The sequence below is a fragment of the Esox lucius genome, chromosome 17 (genome assembly GCF_011004845.1).
Source record: "Esox lucius isolate fEsoLuc1 chromosome 17, fEsoLuc1.pri, whole genome shotgun sequence".
Taxonomy (NCBI): Eukaryota; Metazoa; Chordata; class Actinopteri; order Esociformes; family Esocidae; genus Esox; species Esox lucius.
Window position 1 is genome coordinate 37,895,987 of NC_047585.1, and position 27,091 is coordinate 37,923,077.

The 27,091-nt window shown below is 41.7% G+C and overlaps 3 protein-coding genes across 6 annotated transcripts; 2 read left to right on the plus strand and 1 right to left on the minus strand.

The window, feature by feature from the left end:
* Positions 1-739: 739 nt before the first annotated feature.
* LOC105028126 (zinc finger protein 709-like) lies at positions 740-5,258 on the minus strand. 2 transcript variants are annotated; one of them, XM_020055883.3, is made up of 3 exons: positions 5,182-5,258; positions 4,168-4,540; positions 740-4,051 (listed from the first exon to the last, which is right to left on the minus strand). In XM_020055883.3, the coding sequence occupies exons 2-3, from the start codon at positions 4,391-4,393 to the stop codon at positions 1,608-1,610; spliced, it is 2,670 nt and encodes an 889-aa protein (XP_019911442.2). In that variant the 5' UTR covers positions 4,394-4,540; positions 5,182-5,258; the 3' UTR covers positions 740-1,607. The 2 variants fall into 2 exon arrangements, with proteins under 2 accessions (XP_019911442.2, XP_019911443.2); XM_020055884.3 differs by having other exon boundaries at positions 4,654-5,225.
* Positions 5,259-5,282: 24 nt separating this feature from the next.
* Positions 5,283-10,367, plus strand: abhd14a (abhydrolase domain containing 14A). 3 transcript variants are annotated; one of them, XM_013138151.4, is made up of 5 exons: positions 5,283-5,392; positions 5,976-6,258; positions 6,618-6,733; positions 7,101-7,336; positions 9,227-10,367. In XM_013138151.4, exons 2-5 carry the CDS (start codon positions 5,996-5,998, stop codon positions 9,407-9,409), a joined length of 798 nt encoding a protein of 265 aa, XP_012993605.1. In that variant the 5' UTR covers positions 5,283-5,392; positions 5,976-5,995; the 3' UTR covers positions 9,410-10,367. The 3 variants fall into 3 exon arrangements, with proteins under 3 accessions (XP_012993605.1, XP_010898928.1, XP_010898927.1); XM_010900626.5 differs by lacking the exon at positions 5,283-5,392 and adding an exon at positions 5,438-5,547; XM_010900625.5 differs by lacking the exon at positions 5,283-5,392 and adding an exon at positions 5,442-5,567.
* Positions 10,368-11,515: 1,148 nt separating this feature from the next.
* Positions 11,516-26,072, plus strand: LOC105028113 (aminoacylase-1A). Its single transcript, XM_010900624.4, has 15 exons — positions 11,516-11,609; positions 12,732-12,872; positions 14,662-14,726; positions 14,807-14,911; positions 17,040-17,134; positions 17,437-17,513; positions 18,665-18,754; positions 20,683-20,739; positions 21,026-21,099; positions 21,611-21,660; positions 22,156-22,300; positions 22,378-22,446; positions 22,598-22,677; positions 22,765-22,825; positions 22,915-26,072. The coding sequence occupies exons 2-15, from the start codon at positions 12,749-12,751 to the stop codon at positions 23,077-23,079; spliced, it is 1,257 nt and encodes a 418-aa protein (XP_010898926.2). The 5' UTR covers positions 11,516-11,609; positions 12,732-12,748; the 3' UTR covers positions 23,080-26,072.
* The last annotated feature ends 1,019 nt before the right edge of the window (positions 26,073-27,091 follow it).

Sequence of the window (27,091 nt, forward strand, 5' to 3'; positions counted from 1 at the left end):
CATCCCTGTTTTGAGTGCCTGTTCCATGTTTAGACCCCAGGAAGAGTAGCTTTAGTGGTTAATGGGGATATGGTTATGCTAGGCCTGGCGAACTTATGTTGGCTGTCAGTGTGAATCAGTAGGGACCTCCCAACACGCCAACCTAACCCTAAGTAAGGTGAAACATCATTTGTCATTTGTTTCTATACTGCATTCTGTTGCCTGAAATGTCTCCGCAAATGTCTCTAGCCTTTTTATGGGTTTCTTTAGGGGCCTCTGTCTGGGTCTGGGTGTTCACTGCTTATGAATGCCGTGAAACCGCTAACAGCTTCTCATTTCATAATTATAATTCATATTATTTAAATTTGATTGTTAAACCTGAAATGAGTAATTCAATTTGGATATTGGACAAATGTGTTCAGTTATTTTTCAAACAGAGCCTTTCACCCAGTAATGATGAGTATATCGATTTCATTTTAGTGGGATGTTACTGTTATCATAACAGAAAGGTTGTGTCTAATGTTTTCAAGTTAGGAGCTTTTGTTTGCTGCTTGGTAGCGTTTCACTTCTCTACTGATTCACCCACCCCTCTGTGCCTATTGCCAACAGTTCAGCCCCCCCCCCCCCCCTACATTTTTTGGGATCTCTACCATTTATAAGGGGGGGTCATCTCCTGCAGCCAAAAGCAATATTATTGGGCTTGAGAGTACAGAGAAAGCCTTGTTTTATAAGTAAAACCAGACTCTGAGCCTCTGCTTGTTTAGGGAGCTCCTCAGTTCACCCCCCTGCTCCTCAGCCTTCCATTTCTGACCCCTCAGGATGATGGGTACTGCTGTCCCCTCGTTCAACAGCATCCCCAGAGTTTGGCACGTGCAACACTATTTACGTATACACAGTTGGAATTGCAAAGGAAGAATGTGAAAATTATGCAAATGTCATGAATCAACAGACTGTCAATGCAAGACCGCTTTTTGTGTATTTAGTAGGTGAATAAAGTCATTTGAAAAAAGATTCAACAGAGGCTAGTAAAATGTAAATGCATATCTGACCTTTTTCAGTGAACACAAAACCTTTTTATTGTACTGTTACAACTGTTTACAAAAAGAATCCATCTATAATATAAACAATTTAGATGTAGGAGAAAGAATAGTGACATATGTGTGGATGATGATCAACACATTATCCTCCTGATCTACTTCTATAAGTCTGGGCCACGAATACATTCCGCCATCAACATAGTGGATGGCTAAAAGGAGAGGTATTTCTTCTGAACACTGTCTGTTTTATTAAGACCACAACATTAAGTTGTTCACTTCCAAAAGGAAAAAAAAAGGGGGGAAACCCAGCTTGAGTATTTGCTAAACTTTGCATGCAAGCTTTCTTCCTAAATGCTACAATACCAGTATGTTTGGCTATGACTGGGGGGGCATACGTGCGTTCTCGTTTTCTACAGTAGGCATTTCATACAGTAATCAAGACATTCTAAATATTCTGATTTTATAACTCATAGTGAAAATGCGTTATACCATAAAATACACGCTACAGCTTACTTTGTACAAATACACAGACGAGTTCTACAAAAATGTAAGTTTTGTTTTTAAATATCAGGTTATAAACCTCAAAGTGGGTCATTTAACAGTTTCTTTTCCGTATCGGAATGAATCCATCATTGTATTCCTTTCTCCACCGCAATTCAGTAGACGGTGTCTCTTCAGATAGTAAAGGCCTCTGAAAGTCTTTTTGCAAACATAGCAGGTCTGGTGTTTCTGCTTGGAGTAGCTTTGGATGAGCTTCAATAGGGCAGATGCCTCCGAACGGCCCAGTTTCCACTTCGAGCTCTCAGAAACTCTGCCCTCCATCTTCAACGTTTTACTTCTGCGGCGGGTGCTGAGGTACTCCAACCACTTGTTTCTGTGATTTCGCTCATGCTTCTTGAGGTTGTCTGCCCTGTGGAATACCTTGTAACAGATCGAGCATGAGAAGGGCCTTTCAGAAGAATGCGTGTTCTGGTGGCGCTTCAGATGATCGGCGCGGCTAAAGCTTAGGCCACACTCCTCACACTGGTACACCTTGCCAGTCTTGGTGTGACTGTGATACCTATGCCTTCTGAGGGAGTTGCGGTCCTTGAATGTCATCCCACAGGCCTTACAAAGACAATTTCCCCTACCCAACGTTGTGTGTTTTTTGCTGAGGTGGGTGTTCAGGTCTTCCTTTCTCACAAACGCATCCCCACAGCAATGACAAAGGTGATGTTTCTCGTTGGTGTGCAGGCTCTCGTGCCTTCTTAGGTGCTCTTGCCTCTTGAACCTCTTACCGCAGTGCGAACAAACATGGGGAGTTTTGTATGAATGGATCATTCTGTGTTTTCCCAGATTTTTGACCTTACTGAAGGTTTTGCCACAGTGGTGGCAAGTATATCCATCTGGTCCAGGATGGGCAACTTCACTGTGCAACATCAGTTCCTCTTGCTGTTCGAAGCGCTTCTCACACAGCTGACACACGTGGTTTCTCACGCGATGGGTCTTTTCATGTGTCCGCAACTCTCCTGGATCTCTGAATCTAATACCACAATCAGAACAGATAAAGGAACTGCCAGAATGAGAATAGCTGTGGCGCTTTAGGTGATCCTTTCGTCCAAAGGATTGGCCACATTCCTTGCAGTGGTACCGCTTAAGGTTTTTGCGAACCTTTAAACATTTCCCACAGAAGTTAAACGAAGCATGATACATGAAACATTCCCCACAATCCTTGCAAATGAATTGTTTTGTTGTATCTCCAGCTCTCTCTCCAACTCTTTTGGAGTTTGTTTTAGTTCCTCCCAGACCAGTTGTCTGATTGTCATCCCTTCGTGTCTGCAAGCCTCTCAACGTGTCTTTAATGATACATTTCTTGACATTGCCTACCGCTTTTACAATTTTTCGGTACTGGTCCTGATGTATGACCCGGGCATGATTCTCAAAGTCCATTCCACTGGTGAGCGTTAAGACACAAAGTTGACAATGGAAAACATCCCACTGTTGGCACACCCTACCTGCCTCTATGTAAGCCTTTACGTGTTTACGCAGGTGGAAGCACTTGTGCTTTTGGAAAATATCTGCCTTTTCAAAATGGCGGTCACATTCACAGCATGTTAAAGTATTTGCATTTAAGACAGAATTGTTATTCAGGTGATATACTGTCTGGTGTTTGGTGAGAGTTGTTTGCTTGTTAAATGCTCTTCCACAAACCGGACATCTTATGTTTTCTTCAGGTTTGTGTTTCTGATTAGGAAGCACTCCTTCACTTTTGCCCTGTGCCCAAGCATGTCTTTTCAGGTGTTTTTGGTAAGATTTGAAAAACTGAAAAACCTTCCCACAATCCTGACAAGGAAAAGGAGGACTACGTTTTGAGTCAGGCTTTTGCTGCTCTGCAGTGGTGGCTAGTTCATCGTCAGAAGATATTACAATAGATGCCTCCTGATCCTCAGCATCTTCACTGTGTTTCCTGAAGGCCTGTATGTGAGTTTCTGTGGGTTCTTTCCTAATGCCTGTAATCATCTCAGAATTTGTAGTGTTCCTCTGTTTTTTTCTAGTTAATGTCATTCTGTGAGTCTTCTCATGCTTTATGAAAGATGTTGCATACTTGAACTCCTTACCACAGTGCCTGCAGGAGTGAAGGCCCTTCATTTTTTGATTAACGCTCAGGCCTACTGCTTTGATTGACCTTCTCATTGTTCTTCCTCTTGGTCTTTCTTCTTGGTCTGGCATATGGGTTTCCTGGTGTTTTGTGAATGAAGTTAGGTATTTAAACTCCTTCCCGCAAGTCTTACAGGTGTACAGCGGTTTGACATTATGAGTTTCCTCATGTTTTCGGAATGAAGTTAAGTATTTGAAAACTTTCCCACAAGTCGTGCACGTGTGCAGGGGCGTGACACCTTCAATATCCACTGACTTGGCTTTCAGTCTTCCTCTTTCACTAGCCAAATCACATATTGAATGAGAGCTAATGAAGTGCTGCTCCAGCTCCGGCCCACTGGTGAAGGAAGCTTCGCAAGCATCACAGGGAAAAAACTGGAGTTCCACGTTGGCAAAACCTTAACAGATGACAGAGCCAACACGGACAGCGTTACAAATTGTTCCAAAGTATTTCTATACGTTTTTAGCAGGTTAGCCTGACCTACAATCATACACCCTCGCTGTTTCCTCTTACCATGCCCATCATCGTCATCTTCATCATCATGAGCATCCTCGTGAAAGTCAGCAGCCGTCTCCATGTCTAGGTCGCGATGGATACTTTCAGGTAGGTGGTTGTCCTTTACCTCGAGAACCAGCAAGTCCGGAGATACGTCCGAGATCTCCAGGGTCATGATCTCCCCATTAGCATATCCAGATAGAGAGCTAGGAGGGTCCTTTGTCTCCAAATCAATGGGCTCCATGTTATCCCACGGAATGCAGTTGTGCTTGACTTAAAAACTTAAAAGCAATAAATTACTGAGGAAATGCTCCTAAATATAAGCAGTACTGGCACCCAAAATTAGTACCAGCACCATATTTCAGCCCGTGTCAAGCACCAGATGTATCACCTAAAAAACACAAACACAAAGCATAATTAATCAATTATAATTAATCAATTATGTAATAAATTAAGAATTGTTTAGGGTTCTCCTCTGCACACGTATTTTACTGAAATATTCACCTAAATTAATTGCTGTACCACCCAGAATGTTGTGCGCTTAGGAAAAGTATACGTTTAATAGTGCAATTTGTGCACCGATACTTATTTGTGCGTCAACGTTGACGTACACGTGCCCCTTGCAAAAACAAAAAAAGGTCAGCGTGGAGCCCTGTTGTTGAAAGGCGTACGCAACATTGACACCTTTCAACTACGAAAAGCAGAATGCCAATCCATGTGCTCTGGCATATCTGCTGAATGCTACCTGTGGCAAATTAACTTAATAATTTGGTTTGACTTCACTTTGATATTATTTTGCCGTTTGTGTAGACCAAGCACGGTTGCACTTATCACTTCCATTGATTGTTAGCAAACGTTAGCAGTGGCTAAAGTTAGCGGATGTTAGCAGAAAAATATTAAAAATAATAATGCATTCTATTTTCTACCATAGACTACTTTCAGAGCGAGTAATTATCTAACTACATATCCAAACACCAAATGCACGAAAAGAGAACCACAGCAAAAACATTTACTAATTTGCCAGATACAAACCTAAAACAACATCGAATCAATCGGTACACTTTCTGTCGTGGCTACCCCGCCATGTTGTTGTGCGTCCACAAATGTGCTCCATTAGAAACATTCGTTATTTGCTCAATTTGACAGATATAACAAACGTTATGATTACTAGATCCCATTGATGTCGTTTTTAATTAGTTGCTACTTCTTTGATTACCTGTACTTGTACATCACTTATTTTAAAGTAAGTATCTTGATCTGACTTGGAACGAAAACAACGCATAGCAACATTTCCTTAACGAAATTATTTATGTGAAACACTAACTGCTACTGGAAATAAGCCTACGCTACGCAACTGTCAAGGACTAGTAACACTGGGATTACTTAGCTATTAACTAGGTGTATATATTTTAGAAATTGTAAGTCATGTATGAAATTTGTGTTACAGGATGAATTACGTTATCTGATCAAGGCTATATATTGCATGCTAGCTTGCTAGCTAATGACGTTTGCTAGGTAGCTTTATTTCACATGGATGGGTGACGTTATTGATTGGGTGTATGGGTTTATTGAATGGGTCGTTTCACAGTTGTTATTGTTTACCGTTTACTCTCACATTTCGTGTCCTACATTGGCTGCCATCCAGTTCACTTGCCACCACTGTTATCACAATACTATAAACAAAAACTTCATTATTCAACTTACAAATGTCAAGCTATAGAGGCAGGAATGATTGAGTACCTGTAGCTAGTCTCTTCTATGCTGTAGTAAGAGCTACCTTCGTGGTCACTGCTTACTAAATCACCACTCTCTGTTATTCTCACCAGGTCGGACACGTTTGTCAGAAATGAATTTTCTTAGAAACCGCCTTGTTGTTTTGGGCCTGGTGTTGCTTGCCACTTTGCTTTTGTACCTGCTATTGCCGTCCATTCGGCAGGGCAGCATGGAGCCTTCCCTGGATGTCCAGAGGATGGGCCTGGCGGCTGTTTCTCCCCCTCAGCCATCGGCCATCAATGTATCTGTCCGCACGGGTCAGCTACCCGGGGACCCCCCGCTCTTCTTCAGGGAAGCGTTGCCGGTTGACGGGGCTGGTAGGCAGATACTTCCCAGGTGAGGCTTGTCACCACCACTGGCAACACTAAATATCTACTTTGAAAACTGTCAGACATTCAAATGTGTAATAAATCTCCTCTCATGGCATATCTCATATGAAGTAAAAATTGGTTTACTTGTGTGTCACCATTGGAATTAGAGCGGCAACAACTTATCTGGAAGCTGTTTAGATGTACACATTGTGGCAATACAAGCCCGCAGTGCATGGGCTGAGGCTAATGGACGTGTTGCTGCATTATGCGCTGTAGAGATTGGATAGCTGTGGTTCACCCGGGCAAAGGTTACCCATTTGATTGGCAGTGAGAGAAGAAGGAAGTAAATGGTCACTTAAACACCTAATTGTCTTTCTTTCACAGGCTGCAAGTGGTCCTTCTCCATGGTCAGGCCTTCTCTTCCAAAACATGGGAGGAACTGGGCACCTTGGCCTTGCTGGCCACAAATGGATACCAGGCCTTGGCTGTGGACCTACCAGGTACTAGCTCCAATCACATTCAGGCTTGAGAAGGTCATGTTGTTCAGCTGTCTCAAATGCATTTACATTTCAGCAATCTGCAATGGTCAAACTGCTTCATCTGTTTGCTTTATTGCAAAAATAAAGAAGTTACTTCATACCATTGGTTTAAATGTATCTGTCTTTATATTGCAGCCAGTAATGTTATATAGACAATATACACAGAACACTGACAAAAAGCATAACATGTTCAGCCTACAGAATATGCGATATAGATGCAGTAAAGTTTCAACTCTGAAGTAATAATGGAGATTGAACTGTACCTAATGCAAAAAGTATTTTTTCTTTCTTGTCTTTTTTCTGCTGATCCCTGCCATCCTTCCACAAGGATTTGGGAACTCTCCAGACTCGGACGCTGTGAAGACTGACCAGCACCGGGTCGACCTTCTGGGAAGGTTCATGGAGGCACTGGGCGTGCGGACAGCGGTGCTGCTCAGCCCCTCAATGAGTGGCCACTACTCCATCCCCTTCCTGATGAAACACAGTGCCCAACTGCACGGTTTCATCCCCATAGCCCCTGTGGGGACCCGGAGCTTCACCCCGCAGCAGTACCAGAGCATCCAGGTTAGAGTTATGCTGGCATTCTGGGTAATGGAATTTTACAGTCTGGAATGTGTGATAGGGAACTTGACTTGATTCTCTCAGTCCACAGGGAAGGGCACCAACAGCAGGTTCAGTTCCATTTTGATCTGGGCTTGTCCTTGATTGGTTTAAGATTATCCCTGACTGGGCTCAAATGCAGTCTTAGCGTGTGTTTTAACTCCGTTAACTATTACATTAAATTACTGAGGGCCTCTTTCAGTAACGTCTCTGTGATCTTTTCAATATTTGCATGTTTTTGTTCATTTCTGAAACGTTTACATAACCATGACCTTTGTTCCCTGTTGTACACTCACCTAAAGGATTATTAGGAACACCTGTTCAATTTCTCATTAATGCAATTATCTAATCAACCCATCACATGGCAGTTGCTTCAATGCATTTAGGGGTGTGGTCCTGGTCAAGACAATCTCCTGAACTCCAAACTGAATGTCAAAATGGGAAAGAAAGGTGATTTAAGCAATTTTGAGCGTGGCATGGTTGTTGGTGCCAGACGGGGCGGTCTGAGTATTTCACAATCTGCTCAGTTACTGGGATTTTCACACACAACCATTTCTAGGGTTTACAAAGAATGGTGTGAAAAGGGAAAAACATCCAGTATGCAGCAGTCCTGTGGGTGAAAATGCCTTGTTGATGCTAAAGGTCAGAGGAGAATGGGCCGACTGATTCAAGCGGATAGAAGAGCAACTTTGACTGAAATAACCACTCGTTACAATCGAGGTATGCAGCAAAGCATTTGTGAAGCCACAACACGCACAACCTTGAGGCGGATGGGCTACAACAGCAGAAGACCCCACCGGGTACCACTCATCTCCGCTCACCAAAATTGGACGATTGAAGACTGGAAGAATGTTGCCTGGTCTGATGAGTCTCGATTTCTGTTGAGACATTCAGATGGTAGAGCCAGAATTTGGCTTAAACAGAATGAGAACATGGATCCATCGTGCCTTGTTACCACTGTGCAGGCTGGTGGTGGTGGTGTAATGGTGTGGGGGATGTTTTCTTGGCACACTTTAGGCCCCTTAGTGCCAATTGGGCATCGTTTAAATGCCACGGCCTACCTGAGCATTGTTTCTGACCATGTCCATCCCTTTATGACCACCATGTACCCATCCTCTGATGGCTACTTCCAGCAGGATAATGCACCATGTCACAAAGCTTGAATAATTTCAAATTGGTTTCTTGAACATGACAATGAGTTCACTGTACTGAAATGGCCCCCACATTCACCAGATCTCAACCCAATAGAGCATCTTTGGGATGTGGTGGAACGGGAGCTTCGTGCCCTGGATGTGCATCCCACAAATCTCCATCAACTGCAAGATGCCATCCTATCAATATGGGCCAACATTTCTAAAGAATGCTTTCAGCACCTTGTTGAATCAATGCCACGTAGAATTAAGGCAGTTCTGAAGGCGAAAGGGGATCAAACACAGTATTAGTATGGTGTTCCTAATAATCCTTTAGGTGAGTGTACATTCATATGAAATAACCACTATGTGGCAGGAATGGTGTATTAAATATCTGTTGGGAATTCACAGAAATTGTCATCAGCTCTTGAAAACAAAACAGACTACACTTTCTGGTTTAGGATATAGATGTGCCGATGTAACACTTACATAAAATACTGATATGATTAGTAAAGCTGACTAACATAAAAAAAAATCCATGTGGTCCATGCATTTCTGGCTCATTTTCAGGGTGAAGGATTCTAGGATAACCTGCTTCTTCAACCCTGATTCCAGTTACCTTGGGTCTTGGCTATCTGTTAAATGTTCATATAGTTTCTAGAACTTTGCGGCCCTGCACTGATGTACTGTCCTGACTGCTGCTCTGTCCTGTGTCCCTGTGTAGACTCCTACTCTCATTGTTTTTGGGGCCCTGGACACCAACCTCGGGGCCCAGTCCCACAAGAACCTGATGCAGCTCCCACATCACTCAGTCCTGAAAATGGAAGGGGCGCGCCACGCCTGCTACATGGACAAACCTAAGGAGTTCCACCAAGCATTGTTGGACTTTCTCAGCAAACTGGAGTGAGAGGAGGGATAAGATGGCGGGAAAGAGGGAATGATGGGATATACAGGGTTGCGTTTGTGTCGAAGCAGAGTAATGATACGCAATTTTTAAAAAGTAGTCCTCTGGGATAATAGGGCACTTTTGATATTATACATCGACCCCTCGTCACCCTGGTACAGTGGCTTCCATTACAATGCTTTTGTTGTCATTTCATCAAATCGAGAGAAAGTCTAAATGAAGTTTACTCTTTGAGTTAAGCATTAAGTACAGAATATATGCAAATTCAAAGGCTAGAATCAGTGACTGTTGGGTTTTACTTGGCATCACTACTGGTTCCATGATGATCAGTATCAGTTGACGTGAGAATGAAGTGGTCAAACCAGGGTCGTATTCATTAGTGCATTCCATAGAAAAGTGTTTTGCAAATGAAAAGAGAAAAGGAAAACAAACAATTCTTATTAGATGAGATCAGGTAATTTATTCCTGTTTCGCCTCATTTGCTTTTGTTTGTGTAATGGTGAATATTATCCTGTTTAGACAAATGAACTGTGACAAATGTGTGACATCTGTGGTAAAGAACCTCTCATTTAAGTTATAAAAAAAAAAAAAAAAAAAGTGATTCAATCAATACTTGTCAAAGATATACTGGATCTCAAGATTCAGAAACTAGGACAACGACTAACAATAACATAACATTCATGTTGAAGTTTATTCTGAATTTGTGTGCGCGTGTGTGCGTGTGCATGCATGAGAAAGATGTTACAGCAAAAAAAAGTACACTCCGTTCCATTTTTATGTTGTGACAATGACCACTATTTATTTTAAATTATGACAAATGTGTACATACTAGGGGATTTTATTTTGACGGGACAACAAATGAGAAAAGCCTCAACATTTAAATGGCTTAAACAATCGTCCTCTCTTTGAGTTTGCTGTTACTGCTTTACATTTCCTTTAATAAAGACTACAGAATATTTTATGTATTTCAGTTATTGTCTATTTTACAAAACAATATGCAATGGATCAAATACAAGGATACAGGCGGTTGATGCTGATTAAAACAATCAATGTTTTCAAGATCTACTGGAACATACCTTGTGATTATAACCGTTTGTTACTGGAAATGTACCATACCAGTCCAACGTTTGCACATACTTATGAAAGGGTATTTTTGTTGTACTATTTTCCATATTTTAGATTAGTAGTGAAGACATCAGAACTAAGCAACAGCATATATGGAACCATGTAGCAACCAAAAGCGTTTTTAACAGATCGAAATAAATTTTATAGGTTTCCTTTGCCTTGATGACAGCTTTGCACACTCCGCATCCCCCCTACCAGCTTCATCGGGTAGTCATCTTGAATTCATTTCAGTCAACAGGTATACCTTGTTAAAAGTTTGTGGAATTTATTTCATTCTGAATGCATTTGAGCCATTCAGATGGGTTGTAACAAGTTAGGGTTGGTATACAGAAGACCATCATTATGTCTGTACTGTAGTTGTCCATATTGTGTCAAGAACTGCTCAGATAAGCAAAAAGAAACGACTGGAGAGGAAAGATTAATTTGAGTTACTAGCCTCAAAAAATCTGTCATTAAATGCACCTCAGATTGCAGCCCAAATAAATACTTCACAGAGTTCATATAACAGAAAAATCTCAACATAAACTGTTCACACGATGAATCAGGCATTTGTGGTCAAATTGCTGAAACAAACCCACTACAGAAGGATCCAATAAGAAGAGACTTGCAAAGGTCAAGAAACATGAAAAAAATTCATCAGACCGGTCTTTCCTTTGTTCTGATGTATTTGGAAAGCTGTCATCAAGCAAAAGGGTGGCTGCTTTAAATAATCTATAGGCTATATGCATTTTGATTTGTTTAACACCTTTTTGGTTACTGCACGATTCCATAGGCGTTATTTAATAGTTTTAATGTCTACACTATTTTTCCACAAGGTGGAAAATTGTAATACAAGGAAATAACCTTGAAATCGTAGATGTGTCTTTACCTTTGCCTGGTATTGTACATGTACGTCGTTTCTTTTGCGTGAGGTTGTGTTATGGATTTCCGAGCCAAGCCGCTGGTGAACAACAGTGATTTGATCTATAGCCGCTAGTGGGCGCTGTTTAGCAGTATTTTGACACCGCTTGTAAAACCATCGAAAGTGAGCTGTTAGTCAATAGGACAGCCATTCAGCCGTTTGGGATCTATCTTCAAGGTAAGTAACTCAATGAAATCGTCTTAATCGATAAGCATTTTTTTCTTATCGTAACTATATAGCTCATTTGTATAATTTGCGAATGTTTCAAATTGAACTATGTATGTAGATTATTTAACGTTTAACGTTTTCTATCTTATCCCTTGTAGGCAGGTAGCTAGCTAGCTGCCTAGCTTACAGGTTTTCAATGCTAGTCATGTGGATGTAGCTGTACAGTAGAGTGCAGCAGAGTAGTTTTGTACATATATGATGCGAAACAATGACCATATGCTAAATGGTAAACTAGTAAAAGTAATTTATAGCAACAGTAACTATATAGCTAAGTGTCTCGGGCTGTCTTACACACACACACTTTTAGTGCAATATGAGGGTCTTTTTGTGGAGTAACAAGTATTTTATATTGAACATTTTATTTCCCCTAACATTTGCTCCCCTAATATTTAAAAATATCTAGTCCTAAACCTAAACTTTACTCGAATTATAACCCTGATCTAAAACACATTTGCAATATTTGTAATCCCTACTTTTTGTTTAAATAAAAAAAAACTTATCCTGAAGCCAAACATTGCCTTTAAATATATATATACACTACTAGACTGTTAAGGAATTTTGGTGCTGACAGAATATCACTACATGTGTACATAAATAGAGAGAAAAAGAGAGAGAGCTCCGGAACAGAACGTGGTGAGTCCGTATGGAAATTGGACTGTTACTGTGCCTACATAACAGCCCAATGTGAGGTTAAGTTCCAAAGCTAACACACAGTTGTGTATTCCTGTCCTTGTGGGGACCAGAAAGAAAGTGAATAAATGATCCTTAAACTTTAACCTAACCTTAATGTCAGTATTAGCATTTGCTTAAACATAACTTAGACTAATGAATAACCCTAAACCTAACCCCTTGAAGTAACCTGCTTCCTAACACTAGACCTAATCTTAAATTTGACCCTCAACCTAACCCCCTAAGCCGGAAATAAATGTTGTTCTCGTGGGGATCCGCAAAATGTCAGAATAACAGCAGATGTTTCCTGTTTTACAATCCTTGCGAGGACTTCTGATCCTAATTCAATCTGTTAAACCAAAAAACACACAACTGTGTACCTGTTTCTTTTTTCCCCGGCAGTTAAAGACAGTGATACCATGTTGCCGGATAAAGATGGAGTTGGTGGCGGTGGTGGGCAGGGCACCATGGGTGAAGATTCCTCAGTGACCCTGTTCAGAGAATACCTCCGCCTCCGGACTGTCCACCCAGAGCCTGACTATGGTAAATCATCAATTCCTAAGAATCTGCCAAAGAAGGTTAGATTAAAATGCTGCATGTCTTAGACATTTATTACACTCTTATTGGATGTTTATCAAAACGTTTATTCACACTTTGCACATTTTGACCGTCAGCTTAGCACTGTATAGAGCAGGAACGGGGGAACTTTGATGGGTTTGGGCCAACCAAAAAAAAAATCTAATTCACCATGATGGGCTGCAGTGGCCTGGAGTGGGTCAAGGATACCTGTCTTTTCTGACAGTCCATGTCAATATTTTACTCTGACTGCATGGTATGTGGTTGTTGTACTAAGTGTTTAGGGCATAAATGTCACACACCTGTGAGTGTCTTATAGCTGTAGGCTTTATTTCTCATTGTCTGTCTGTTTCTGTGACTAGTGGCCTAGTGGTGGCAAAAGTCACAGGCTAGTGGTCTTTGCCTCTTTTAATGGAGTCCAGAGTGCCCATTATTTAACTCAAACCTGCAAGTTAATGATTACGGTGACAGTTTGTGTTTGCTGTATATTGAAGTAATTATTAACCAGAGGGACTGCATCGAACTTCACCCTCTTCCCCTTATTGTTGTTTTAGACTGAATTTATATTTTTGCCATCAGTCTTCACACTATAAGCCACATTGACAAAGCAAGAACATGTTTTTAGAAATCTGTGCCAATTTATTAAAAATAAAATAATTTCAATATCTCATGTAAGTATTCAGACCCTTTATTCAGTACCTGAAATCACAGAGTCTTCTTGGGTATGAGTTATAAATTATGCAGTTTCTCCCATTCTTCCTTGTAGATCCTCTTAAGCTCTGTCAGATAGGATGAGGACCTGTCGTCTTCAGGTCTCCTGGCTGTGTATTTTTGTTGTCGTGGTAATATATTAATTCTCACCCCTGTCTAAGATCCTGTGTGCTCTAGGTCAGGTTTTCTTCCAAGGACCTCTCTGTATTTTGCTCTTTTCGTCCTTCCCTCAATCCTGACAATTCTTCCAATCTCTGCCGCTGAGAAACATCCCCATTGCATGATGCTCCCACCAGCCATGCTTCACCATAGGAATGGTATCAGCCAGGCATTAAACAGTATCTTGTTTTCGCCAGATTTAATGCTTGCCATTCAGATTTAGGACTAGGATTAGAACCAGAATCTTTTTTCTGTGCTTCAAGTGGCATGTCATATGCCTTTTAATCAGGAGTGGCTTCTATCTAACCACTCTACCACAAAGGCCTGATTGATGGAGTGCTGAAGAGATGGTTGTCCTTGGCAGGTTCTCCCATAAATGCTTAAGCAAATATTTTAATAACCTTCCACATATCTTTGTTTCGACACAATTCTACTTCTACTGATAATTCCTTGGACCTTTTGGCTTGGTTTATGGTCTGACTCGCTGATTAAAGTGATTGACCTCATATAGAAAGGTCATGTCATGTCCTATTAATCGAATTTGCCTCAGGCGGACTATAATCAAATTCAAGAAAATTCCCAAGGATGATCAAATGACACAGAATACCTCACAGATCAATTTGGGCGTGTCATGGCAAAGGGTCTGATTACTTAAGTACATTAAATATTAGAAGTTTTTGTTAGCAATTTTTTTTACACGTGTTATTATCATGTCTTGTGTGAAGATTGATGGTAGACATTTAAAAGTGTATAACACAGCAAAATGTTGAGAAAGTGAAGGGGTCTGAATATTTTCCAAAGGCACTGTATTTAGGGTCTTCTATATTAGTGCAACCCTCTTCACAGTTTAACAGTATTGCCCCTTGGGTTGTGTTAATCTCTACAGATGCTGCGCTAAGGTTCCTGGATGGAATTGCTGAAGAACTTGGGCTACCCATAAAAAAGATTGAGGTGTGTAGTACCCCCTCCTCTTTGACACAAATGTCTTTCACATGTCAGTTATCACTTCGGCTCCTCCTCCCTGTCCCTAGGTCTGCCCCGGTAGAGTGGTATCGGTGATGACCTGGGAGGGGACCAACCCGTCTCTGAAGACCATTCTGCTCAATTCACACACGGACGTTGTCCCTGTTTATCAGGTAATGACGTGGTCCACAGTCGCTTACCCAGACATTTTTGAATGTTGCAAATAGAAATCCCATGAATAGAACTCACAGTTTTTTCTCTGCGTGAGTGAAGCAGTGTATTTGTTGTGCTTGGTATATTTCTATCTGAATGTTACACAATGTTTCGCAGTACTGAATGTGCCCTGGTAGCCAACCTCAGAGGTCTGGAAAAGGCTCTGTCATCTTAATGATGAGTGAGTAATAAGGGCTAACACTCCTGCTAGGGAGTTTTTCCATGCCACTGTGCATGAACTCAGTTGTTGCTTTCTTTTTGGGGTTTCAGTCTGGGTGTCTGTAAAAGCCCTTTCCGACAACTACTGATGTACAATTATTTGATACACTGCCGATTTTGCAGGTTTTCCTACTTACAAAGCATGTAGAGGTCTGTAATTTTTATCATAGGTACTCTTCAACTGTGAGAGACGGAATCTAAAACAAAAATCACATTGAATGATTGTTTTATAATTAATTAGCATTTTATTGCATGACATAGGTATTTGATCGCCTACCAACCAGTAAGAATTCCAGCTCTCACAGACCTGTTACTTTTTCTTTAAGAAGCCCTCCTGTTCTCCACTCATTACCTGTACTAACTGCACCTGTCTGAACTTGTTATCTGTATAAAAGAAACCTGTCCACACACTCAATCAAACAGACTCCAACCTCTCCACAATGGCCTAGACCAGAGAGCTGTGTAAGGACATCAGGGATAAAATTGTAGACCTGCACAAGGCTGGGATGGGCTACAGGACAATAGGCGAGCAGCTTGGTGAGAAGGCAACAACTGTTGGCGCAATTATTAGAAAATGTAAGAAGTTCAAGATGACGGTCCATCTCCCTCGGTCTGGGGCTCCATGCAAGATTTCACCTTGTGGGGCATCAATTATCATGAGGAAGGTGAGGGATCAGCCCAGAACTACACGGCAGGGCCTGGTCAATGACCTGAAGAGAGCTGGGACCACAGTCTCAAAGAAAACCATTAGTAACACACTATGCCGTCATGAATTAAAATCCTGCAGCGCACGCAAGCTCCCCCTGCTCAAGCCAGCGCATGTCAATCAATCAATCAATCAAATGTATTTATAGAGCCCTTTATACAACAGCAGTTGTCACAAAGTGCTTTACAGAGACACCCGGCCTTAAACCCCAAGGAGCAAACAACAGTACTGTTGGATTTCAGTGTCCAGGCCCAGGCCCATCTGAAGTTTGCCAGTGACCATCTGGATGATCCAGAGGAGGAATGGGAGAAGGTCATGTGGTCTGATGAGACAAAAATAGAGCTTTTCGGTCTAAACTCTACTCGAGGAAGAAGAAGGATGAGTACAACCCCAAGAACACCATCCCAACCGTGAAGCATGGAGGTGGAAACATCATTCTTTGGGGATGCTTTTCTGCAAAGTGGACAGGACGACTGCACCGTATTGAGGGGAGGATGGATGGGGCCATGTATCGCGAGATTTTGGCCAACAACCTCCTTACCTCAGTAAGAGCATTGAAGATGGGTCGTGGCTGGGTCTTCCAGCATGACAACGACCCGAAACACACAGCCAGGGCAACTAAGGAGTGGCTCCGTAAGAAGCGTCTCAAGGTCCTGGAGTGGCCTAGCCAGTCTCCAGACCTGAACCCAATAGAAAATCTTTGGAGGGAGCTGAAAGTCTGTATTGCCCAGCGACAGCCCCGAAACCTGAAGGATCTGGAGAAGGTCTGTATGGAAGAGTGGGCCAAAATCCCTGCTGCAGTGTGTGCAAACCTGGTCAAGAACTACAGGAAACATATGACCTCTGTAATTGCAAACAAAGGTTTCTGTACCAAATATTAAGTTCTGCTTTTCTGATATATCAAATACTTATGTCATGCAATAAAATGCAAATTAATTACTTAAAAATCATACAATGTGATTTTCTGGATTTTTTTGATTCTGCCACTCACAGTTGAAGAGTACCTATGATAAAAATTACAGACTTATACATGCTTTGTAAGTGGGAAAACCTGCAAAATCGGCAGTGTATCAAATACTTGTTCTCCCCATTGTAAATAGGACTTTTGATTTGATTGATTGAACACGGGGAAATTAACCTGTCATGTGACTGTCTTGTTTTAGGAACACTGGAAGTATGATGCTTTTGCTGCTGTGAAAGACTCAGAGGGCAACATTTTTGCTCGAGGAACGCAGGATATGAAGTCTGTCACCATACAGTGAGTGTAGTATTTTAACGATAAGGAAAAAGTCAAAAATTTTGGGTCTGAAAAATTGATTTATCCAAATATGTTTGTGGTAATATTTTTTAGAATGCAGAAGTAATAAGCACAACATCTGGAATTCTCCAATTTGGATTTGTGGGAAATCTTTTAGTAAAGTTACCAGCATGTTGCCACTCTACACCCATTTCTATTTTTCCATGTAAAATGTTACCATGTAAAATGTTACCATGTAAAATGTTACCATGTATAATGTTACCATTTTGGGTGCCATTTAACCAGTAAGACTCTCCCCGTAGGTATATCGAGGCCGTCAGGAGACTCAAAGCAGAGGGGAAAAAGTTAATGCGTACCATCCACCTAATGTTTGTGCCAGGTAGGATGCTTTGCCATTGGCTAAGACAGGCTTTTCAGAATGTAATACTAACTACTTTAGTAATCTAGTCATTTCCTGAGTGCACCCCAAAAGGCACCATATTACTACCCCTGTGGTCCTATTGGTCCTGTTTAAAATTAGAGAACACAAATGGGACTCCCGAGTGACACAGTGGTCTACGCGCTGCCTCCATAGTGCAGCTGCGTCATTGTGACCATGGTTCTAATCTAGATTCTGGCCTACATACAGTGCCCGGGGGTTCCGCAGATGGCGGTGCAAATTGGCTTAGCACCACCGTCTGGGGTGGGAGGTTTGTTGGACAGGGTTGCCCATAGTTAATGCATTGGACCCACGTTTCTGACCATAGACTATTCCAAGCCTGCTGAGAGTTGTTGTGACAAGGCATGACCTTATTCATAAACTTGACACCATGAAATTGTGTGTGTGTGTGTGTGTGTCGGGGGGGATTGCTATTTAAAACCACCTAGCACATTTAAAACCACCCGGCTTCTGAAAGTATTCCCCTTCACCTTTTCAACATTATGCTGTGTTATTGACTGAATTTATTGATTAAATAATTTTTTTGGCCATCAGTCTACATACCTCAAAATGGTGGTATTATTGAAAATAGAAGAACGCTTGCTTGTGCAAATTAGGCTCAGATGCATCCAGTGTCCTTTAACCGTCCTTGAGATGTCTCTAGACCTTGATTGGTTAGAGCATGAAAGCGATTATGCCCAAGAAACTCCTTGATTACTTATTTTTTATAATGGGGTATTGTGTGTAGATTGGTCAGAAAAAAATATGTAGTCAGTTATATGCTCAGTCAAAACAAGAAAATATGGAGAACGTGTTGAAGTCTGAATACTTTTCCGAAGCCAATATCAATCATTCTGATGTATTTTATAAAGCCCTTTTTATATCAGCAGTTGTCACAAATACTTTTACAAAACACCCAGCCTGAAACCCCAAAGAGCAAGCAACAGCATGGTGGATGTAAAGTGGCTAGGAACAACTCCCTAAAAGGGTCGAAACATAGGAAGAATCCTAGAGAGGAATCAGGCTCCTGATTTACAAAAGGGCTTGTTAGTAATTATGATTGCTATTTTGATATACTTTAATACTTTTTGCTCTGGATTTCCATGTCTTAGATGAGGAGGTTGGAGGTCACAAAGGAATGGAGACGTTTGTGAAACTCCCAGAGTTCCAGGAATTAAATATTGGCTTCGCACTAGATGAAGGTAAATAAAAGAAACTGAAGGGGTTTGGGGGCTAAGTCAAAAGAAAATTAAGAAATGGGCAGGACTGGTGGAAAATAACGAGTCCGTTGAGTCAGGCCTGTCGAATGGGGAGATCTGGCCCTAAACAATTTTTTCCTGTGTAACAGGCTCCACAGTTCTCTAAACAAAGGAAACAGCACGGGAGAGAGATAATTATACCTGCAGGTGCCTGATCATTATCCTCCCTGGTTTGTGTCTGATTACCCATTACTTGTGTGCCATATCAGTGCTGGGCCTTAGGCTCCGCCCCATATCAGTGCTAGGCCTTAGGATCCGCCCCATATCAGTACTAGGCCTTAGGCTCCGCCCCATATCGGTGCTGGGTCTTAGGCTCTGCCCCATATCAGTGGTGGGTCTTAGGCTCCTGCATGCAGGACCACACAGGTCTCGTCCCGAAGATGAGTAACGTCGGAAAAACAAATGGATCCTAGTTTTCTTTTACACACAACCCTAACCCTTATTTAAAGAGAGATCACGAGACAAATGAAAATGACTTATGAAAAGACCATCAGATTAGGGTATGTACTGTTACCAAAATCATTAGGCTATATAGACAATATACAGTATAAAAAATTACAGAATTAACATATTTATGTCACTAACAATATAAATATATGAACGTGAAGACGCTGGATCAGCAACAGCAGCAGAGCCTAGTACAGCTTCAGGAAGTTGTGGGAGGGAGACAAACCATGTGACGTCAAGGCAAGGATGGGGAAAGAAATAACGTGACAAGGCTGCCATATATACACTTCTGTTTCGTTTATGCATGTCTATATTAACAATAACATAGCATAACAACGAAAATAGACAACAATAATATTGACTGTGATTAATTATAAAACTGATGAGTGATTTCATATTTCCTTTTAAATAACATGGGCCTAGGTTAAGAATAAATATTTTGCTTGTATATTTTGGTTGCTATTAGGAAGGACATTGTAGCGTGTATGTATGCACACAATAAAAAAAAAATTTAGTCTTCTGAAAAGCAATCTGAAATAATAAACTCTTTGCAATGTGAGTGACTCTACAAGCTACAACCCTACAGCTCCCATAAGGACTACCTGCATACAGTTTGATTCTGGTCCATTTCTGTTAGGAATATTGTCTTGTGTGACCGACAGCGTGAATAAAGTAGACTATTATGTAGCACATCATAGTCAACTTCAATCAAATGAAACTTAATTCCCAACAACAAAATTGTGGCTAGTGAAAATGCTGAGTGGCTAGTAACTGTGGAAAACCTGTAGCCACAGTGGCTGGTGAGCAAAAAGTTAATGTCAAGCACTGATTATGTTTGTTAATAATTAAGTGTCTGACTCAACAGATTCAAAGTAGATAAGTGGAGTTAAATCGTGATTTAATCCAAGAAAAACTGTCACCTTTGCTTGTTTATAACACTCACAGGGGTTAAAGTTTCCTCACACTTTTATGAATTTACATCATTGCTAGAGAGGGTGTTTTTGTGATAACTGAAGATCCCGGGGGCTGGCCACTGATTACAATGGTTGAATTGAGCACTGTATATTTTTTTAGATGAATATAAAGAAATATCCTGTAAATGTAAACTATATTTAGCATAGGCCAGTGAGAATAGTGGAGATGGATTGTACAATATGAGGACAAATGTACAGTGCACAATGTGGTTCTCACTCAGTTGAAACGGTTTCCTGTAAGTATATGTAGAGAGAGGCCTCTGAAGCCACAAAATAAAATGATCTGTTTGATATTTACGTAAAATTGGTTTTATCTTTAGCAGCAGTTCTGGAGCAAAAGCTGAATGATGCTAAATTGTGGGAGAACACAAAATCGGAGACAACCCTGCATTTACTTTCACTTTCTCCCCCCAGTACTTCAGTGATGTGACAGGCTTTTCTGTTTTCCAGGTCTTGCCAACCCTGGGGAAGCCTTCACTGTGTTCTATGGCGAGAGGAATCCCTGGTGTGAGTACAGTGTGTTGTATCATGGCAAAGATTCTCCCCCTTTGGCCCGGGGCGGTTCAGCTACCGCCTTGGGAACACGCGCACAGGTGTGAGCTTAGGTTCGATTCCAGTCCTCTGCTATTCCAGCACGACCCCCCCCACCCCCCCTCCGTGAGATCCCTCCACTTTGACCTTATCCAACAACGGGTTGGGAGTGGGAGATGGGGGCACGGATTGCCTGGAGTCTAGGGACAGTGAATTGACTGAGAGCCTGTGTGTGTGTGTGTGTGTGTGTGTCTGCTTTCAGGGATTACGGTCCGCTGTCCAGGCAATCCGGGTCACGGCTCTAGGTTTGTGGAGAACACAGCTGCGGAGAAACTGGTAAGACTTCCTTGATCCCCAGCCGGGGGGTTTTCCAAACCCCACCACCCCTGGGTGTTGTGCTGGACCACAGGATACAGTGGGGAAAATGCACAGGACGGATTTATACGGACAAAAACGTCTCTGTTTTATAAGGAAATATTTTAAGGTGGATCATGTTTTGTTCTCCTTTGTTCTGTAAGCATTTTATGGAAAATGTTTTAACTCAATGTATCATCTGTGGGTATGGGAACGGGAATGTCAGGGAATTCCCTGTCTGGGAATTATGCTCAGTAAAACTGAGAACATAGTAAGCGCTGAAATGTGCAGCCAACAGAGGACTCGACATGATCTTCCATGATTTGTACTTTTCATTGATACTTGGTGGAAGTATATGTGTAAGTCTGTCTATGTGTTGTATGTGTAAACTGAAATGTCAGGACAATCTCATGAATTTTAGGTGGGGAAATGTACACACACACACACACACACACACACACTTATCTGCCTGTGTCTGTTTCCCTTCTCTCAGCGCAGTATAATCAACTCCTTCCTGGACTTCAGAGAGAAGGAGAAAGGAAGGTTGGTGAGATCAACAGGAAGAGAGAAAGAGATCCAGTCACTAGAGGGAGCCATAACTGTTGTTAACAGGAAGTGCCATGTCAGAGTTAACCAAGCCAGAATAGGGAGCCATAGCAGTTTAAAGAGAAGAGAGACAACAGGATTAAACCAACCACTAGAGATGAGCCATGACAGTTTAGCACAGTGTTTCTCAACCCTTCCCCTGGACGCCCCCCTGCCCTGAATGCTTTAGGACCTGGGAACACCGGTTTAATAGGAAGAGCCATCTCAGAGTCAACCAAGTCATTCTGACTAGAGGAAGCCATAACAGTTTAGAAAGAGAGACAACAGAATTAAATTGACCACTAGAGGGAGCCATGGGAGATGGACAGGAAGAGAGATGACTGTTAATGGGTTTAAAAGGAAGAGAGATGACAGAGTTAACCCAGCCACTAGAGGGAGCCATGACGATTTTAAAGTTCACGTGTGTGACTTCTGTTCACGTGTGTGTCACAGATTAAACACCAGTGAGTGCTTCACTCTTGGTGACGTCACCACGGTAAACATGACCATGGTGAAAGGAGGAGTGGCCTACAATGTCATCCCTGCCGAGATGGACGTCAGCTTTGACTTGAGAATACCGCCCACTGTCAATCTTCAGGTTTGTGCTTTTGCCCGGTTTGTTATTCACAGCTACGCTCAACACTGAGTTCACCATCCTTTTTGTTCTGTTGTCAGGAGTTTGAGGAGCAGATAAAACAGTGGTGTAAGGAGGCGGGGGAAGGCATCACATATGATTTTGCACAGGTCAGTAGTACTCAGTGAGGAGCAGTAGAGGGCGCTATGAGATGTTTTCTTGATGGGGTCACATTCACACTGTACCTAAAGGAAGCCGTCTGTCTAATACTAGAAGGCACCACGTGGATACATCTCCAAATGTTCTATGTCCTCGTTGTAGAAACACATGAATCAGAATATGACGTCCACAGACGAGAGTGACCCCTGGTGGAACGCCTTCAGCACTACCTGCAAAGCCATGTGAGGAGGACAGATGCAAATGCACATAAATTCACAAACACACACACACACACAAGTCAAGCTTCATCTGAATTCTTCTCCATTCAGGAACATGACTTTAGAAAAGGAGATTTTCCCTGCAGCCACGGACAGTCGCTTCATCAGAGCAGTGAGTCGGAGTAGTTGCGATGGACTTTTTGATTATATGACGAAGATTTTGCCATAGCTATGTTAACATTGTTTTTCTTGCCGCTGTAGGTGGGTCTCCCTGCTATTGGCTTCTCCCCAATGAACCGGACCCCTATTTTGCTGCATGACCACAACGAGTTTTTAAATGAGCAGGTCTTCCTCAAGGGCATTCAGGTGTATGAACGCCTTGTGGTTGCGCTGGCCAATGTGCCCGCCATGACTTGCGATGCTTAGAGCACCAATTTGAACTGATGGCTGGTGACCCTAAATTTGATTGCATTTTGGTTGATTGTTGTTAACATTTTTATTTTAATATTGGGTCATGTTTGAAGCTGGTCCCAGACAACACCAGCTTTTAAAGGCCTTGTGAGGACAACATCTTGGCTGATTCACGTTCCTTATCTCTAACTCTCCTTTCGGCATGTGTCACTCTGATCTGACACATCTCAAAGGCAAACAAATCTTTAATCGTCTTTAAAAATGAAAAAGAACCAAAGATTGAGGAGATTTCTCCATCCAGATATCCTATACAAAATAAGCTCTCGTTTGCTTTTGCGACTCTGCCTTCTTTATGCACAGCGCCTATTTATTTACAGTGCGTGCCAACTCAGGGCTCGGTTATACCAAGAATCATTATAACAACAACAATCTGGTAGCAACATTGTATTAATGACAGTTATGTGTTTTATGTGTCTGTCTGAGCGGTCTTAACAAAGGGCGTGATCATTCTCTATCCTAATCAATGTATAGGTTTAACAAAGTCTTAAATTATTATCGAAGATGAGCAAGGTCGTTCTATCAGAAGACACTGTTTGAACTTTGTCCTTGCGATGCCGCTTCATCCAAATATTGCACAGGGGCTTCGTCAGAAGTCCCCTCAAAATACTACATAACCACTTTAAACTACCACCTACTATCCTCTTAGACTAATCAAGAATATATTCCCTTGGATTTTTTTTTTTAACTAAGCAGTCATAGCCAACGTGTTATAACAACTTGTAACAAACCTATAAAAGTTGGGGAAATATAACAATAGATGCTATAACATAATTTGTCAAGAGTTATTTTTTTTATTTTTTTTATCCATTACACGCTGAAAGGAATATGAATGCAACATGTTACGTGATGGTCACATGCACTAAAAAGCATTGTTTACATTAAAAGCATTGTTTACACTAATATTGTTAGTGGGCATGCCAAGATGATATACCTGACAGATATATCTGGGCATATCAAGAAGCTAATTAAACAGCATGATCATTACACAGGTGCACCTTGTGCCGGAGACAATAAAAGGACACTGCAGTACATTACTTTACCGGACATGTTACAGTACACCACTGGTCAGTTATTTAAAACGACTCAGTGCCACAGATGTCTCAAGTGTTGGTTTAGAGAGCAACTGGAATGCCAACCAGAGCTGTTGCCAGACAATTTAATGGCAATTTCTCTACCATAAGCCACCTCCAGTGTTGTTTTAGAGAATCTGTCAGTTTGTCCCACTGACCTCACAGCTGCAGACCTTGTGTATTCACGCCATTCCAGGCCCTACACATCCAACATCTTCACTTATGGATTGATTGAGACCAGCCACCTGGACAGCTGATACATAAACAAACGATCTCTGCACAAAGAGTCAGAGTCCGTCTCAGGGAAGCTACTTTGCATGTTTGCCAACCTCTCAAGGGCCTTGTCCAGACTGCTGTCTGGTTTTATATCCAACTTCAGTGGGCAAATGCTTACCTTTGATGGCCACTGGCACACTGATGAAGTCTGTTCTTCACGCATTAATTCTGGTTTCAACTGTACCAGTCAGGACTCTGTTGGCATCAGGTGGCAACAGTTTGCTGATGTCAATGTTGTGAACCACACAATGGAGGTACATTTACGGTACGGACAGCCACGTCCAACAATCTAATTTAATTTGCCACGGCCTACCAACAAACTCACTTCATTGGCCATGCCCGGCCTACAAACTCATTTCATTGGCCACAGCCTACAAACTAATTTAATTGGCCACGGCCTAACAACAAACTAATTTCATTGGCCACAGCCGGCAAACAAACTTGTTTCATTGGCCACGGCCTACAAACCAATTTCATTGGACACAGCCTACAAACAAACTCATTTCATTGGCCACGGCTGGCAAACAAACTTGTTTCATTGGCCACGGCCTACGAACCAATTTCATTGGACACGGCCTACAAACAAACTCATTTCATTGGCCACGGCCGGCAAACAAACTTGTTTCATTGGCCACGGCCTACAAACCAATTTCATTGGCCACGGCCTACAAACCAATTTCATTGGCCACGGCCTACAAACCAATTTCATTGGACACGGCCTACCAACAAACTAATTTCATTGGTGACAATTGATGAGGGCACCGATTGTTGTGCCCTTCATACACCATCAACACATCGTTTCATCGTGGTGATACGTGGCCCCGTGTTTCAAGGTTCTGCACACCAGTCCTGGAAGCTAAAAAATGTGCCGGTTCTTCCATGGCCTGTATGGTCATCAGACCTGGCAGCCGTTGAGCATGTTTCAGATGCTCTGGATCGACATCTACAACACCGAGTTCAAGTTCCTGCCGATATCCAACTTCTTCTCACGGCCGTTGAAGAGGCGCGGGATGTGTGGCGCTGCTTAAGACAAGTGACGGCCACAGAAGATACTCACTGGTTTTATAATCCAAGCTTTAACCTTTTTTAGAGGTATCTGTGACTGACTAATCTGTGCTCTCAAGCATGTGAAATCCATTGATTAGGGCCTAATTTTATTTTAATGCACAGATGTACTTACATGAACTATAACCTAGTAAAATCTTTAAAGTAGGTTCATGTTGCAATAATATTCTGTTCAGTTTGCTTTTATCTTTAACAACTTAAAAGATACTGAACTGTAACCCCATCCACTCAAGCAAGACTGAAGTGGTGCCATGTTAATGTTAATTTATTCTATGAAAACTCATATCCACAAATTTCTTTGATGATTGTTCTTTTAAAAATAATATTTTCTCTTGCTTCGTAGTATAGCATTTTTTAAATTATTGGTGCTGATTTGAATAAAGGTATTTTTTTTGAAGAATAGCCTTCAACGAACAACAAAAACTAACACTTTGCAAATTCAATGAAAAAAACCTACCAATGAAACTAGAAAATGTTATACACTGTAACCAACTTAATGATGATGTGTTTTCAAATACCTTAACAATGTGAATAAACTTTGTGGTCAAATCTGGTGTAATTTTTACAATTGTGCCTAGTCCCTGAAAAAACAAGCTTGATCATGCACCAAATCTGTGTGAAACATCAACTCTGCAATAACAATGTCAATGCCTCAGTAAGGTAGAGCGTCAATGCCACAATGTATGGTTTCACTATGACAGTAATGGCAAAGATTTGAAACATTCATGATCCTCATGGAGTTTCATTTTCTACAGTCTTAAAATAACGTTTTTAATTTAATTCCTATTTATAGTGGGCTCCAGGGCATTACGACTGCACAACTATCCGTTTCTTACTTTTGTGTTCAGAGGTCATGTTCATTGTATTGTTCATAATATCCATCCAATGGGACATTTAGCTGTGCTGGAGGCTAGAGGGAGGGACAAACATGGTTTCTTCTTCCATTAACCAAGGCTGAGACCACAGTGTTGTCGTAGCGAGAGATGCTAAAGTGGTTCTCCTACATATCTTGTGATGAACATTGAAAATAGGATCTAGCTGGTTCTAGTAACATTTACACTTTCTAATTACCTCTCCATCCAGCTGGACAATGTTCCCTGCGCCAGTGCAAAAAAACACAAAGTACTTATTAATATGGGCTATTATTACACCAATCTGGCTAAACACACACACGCACACACACAAAAGGCCCAGTGGGGAACTACATTTCTATTCCCTTTAGAGATCCATTCCAATTAGGAGAGTAGGGCTCTCCAATGTAGGGATCAGCAGGCAGAGAAGAGATGGTGGTGGCGGGGCAGTAATTAGACTGCTCTCCCAAGGACTTGACAGCAGGATTAAAGCCTGCCTGGCTGTCACAGAGAGTCCTCAAAGTTGTTTCCTCCACCACCACCACCACCCCCCCCCCACCCCCTTGCCTAGAGATTGTAGAAACGGGAATAGATACTCCTGCCACCCACAGACTGTCTTGTTGGGTGGGACAGAGACGGAATTTTCAGTAGTAGTAGTTGTTCTCAGCCAATCACATGCATTAAAAAAATGCACTGCTAAGGTAA

Coding starts and splice junctions, on each gene's coding strand:
- LOC105028113 (XM_010900624.4), top strand. CDS start 12,749: ATGTTGCCGGATAAAGATGGAGTTGGTGGCGGTGGTGGGCAGGGCACC. Junction 14,727..14,806: donor TACCCATAAAAAAGATTGAG/GTGTGTAGTACC, acceptor CCCTGTCCCTAG/GTCTGCCCCGGTAGAGTGGT. Junction 17,135..17,436: donor ATGAAGTCTGTCACCATACA/GTGAGTGTAGTA, acceptor CTCTCCCCGTAG/GTATATCGAGGCCGTCAGGA.
- LOC105028126 (XM_020055883.3), bottom strand. CDS start 4,393: ATGGAGCCCATTGATTTGGAGACAAAGGACCCTCCTAGCTCTCTATCT. Junction 4,052..4,167: donor AGATGACGATGATGGGCATG/GTAAGAGGAAAC, acceptor TCATCTGTTAAG/GTTTTGCCAACGTGGAACTC.
- abhd14a (XM_013138151.4), top strand. CDS start 5,996: ATGAATTTTCTTAGAAACCGCCTTGTTGTTTTGGGCCTGGTGTTGCTT. Junction 6,734..7,100: donor CTTGGCTGTGGACCTACCAG/GTACTAGCTCCA, acceptor TCCTTCCACAAG/GATTTGGGAACTCTCCAGAC. Junction 7,337..9,226: donor AGCAGTACCAGAGCATCCAG/GTTAGAGTTATG, acceptor GTCCCTGTGTAG/ACTCCTACTCTCATTGTTTT.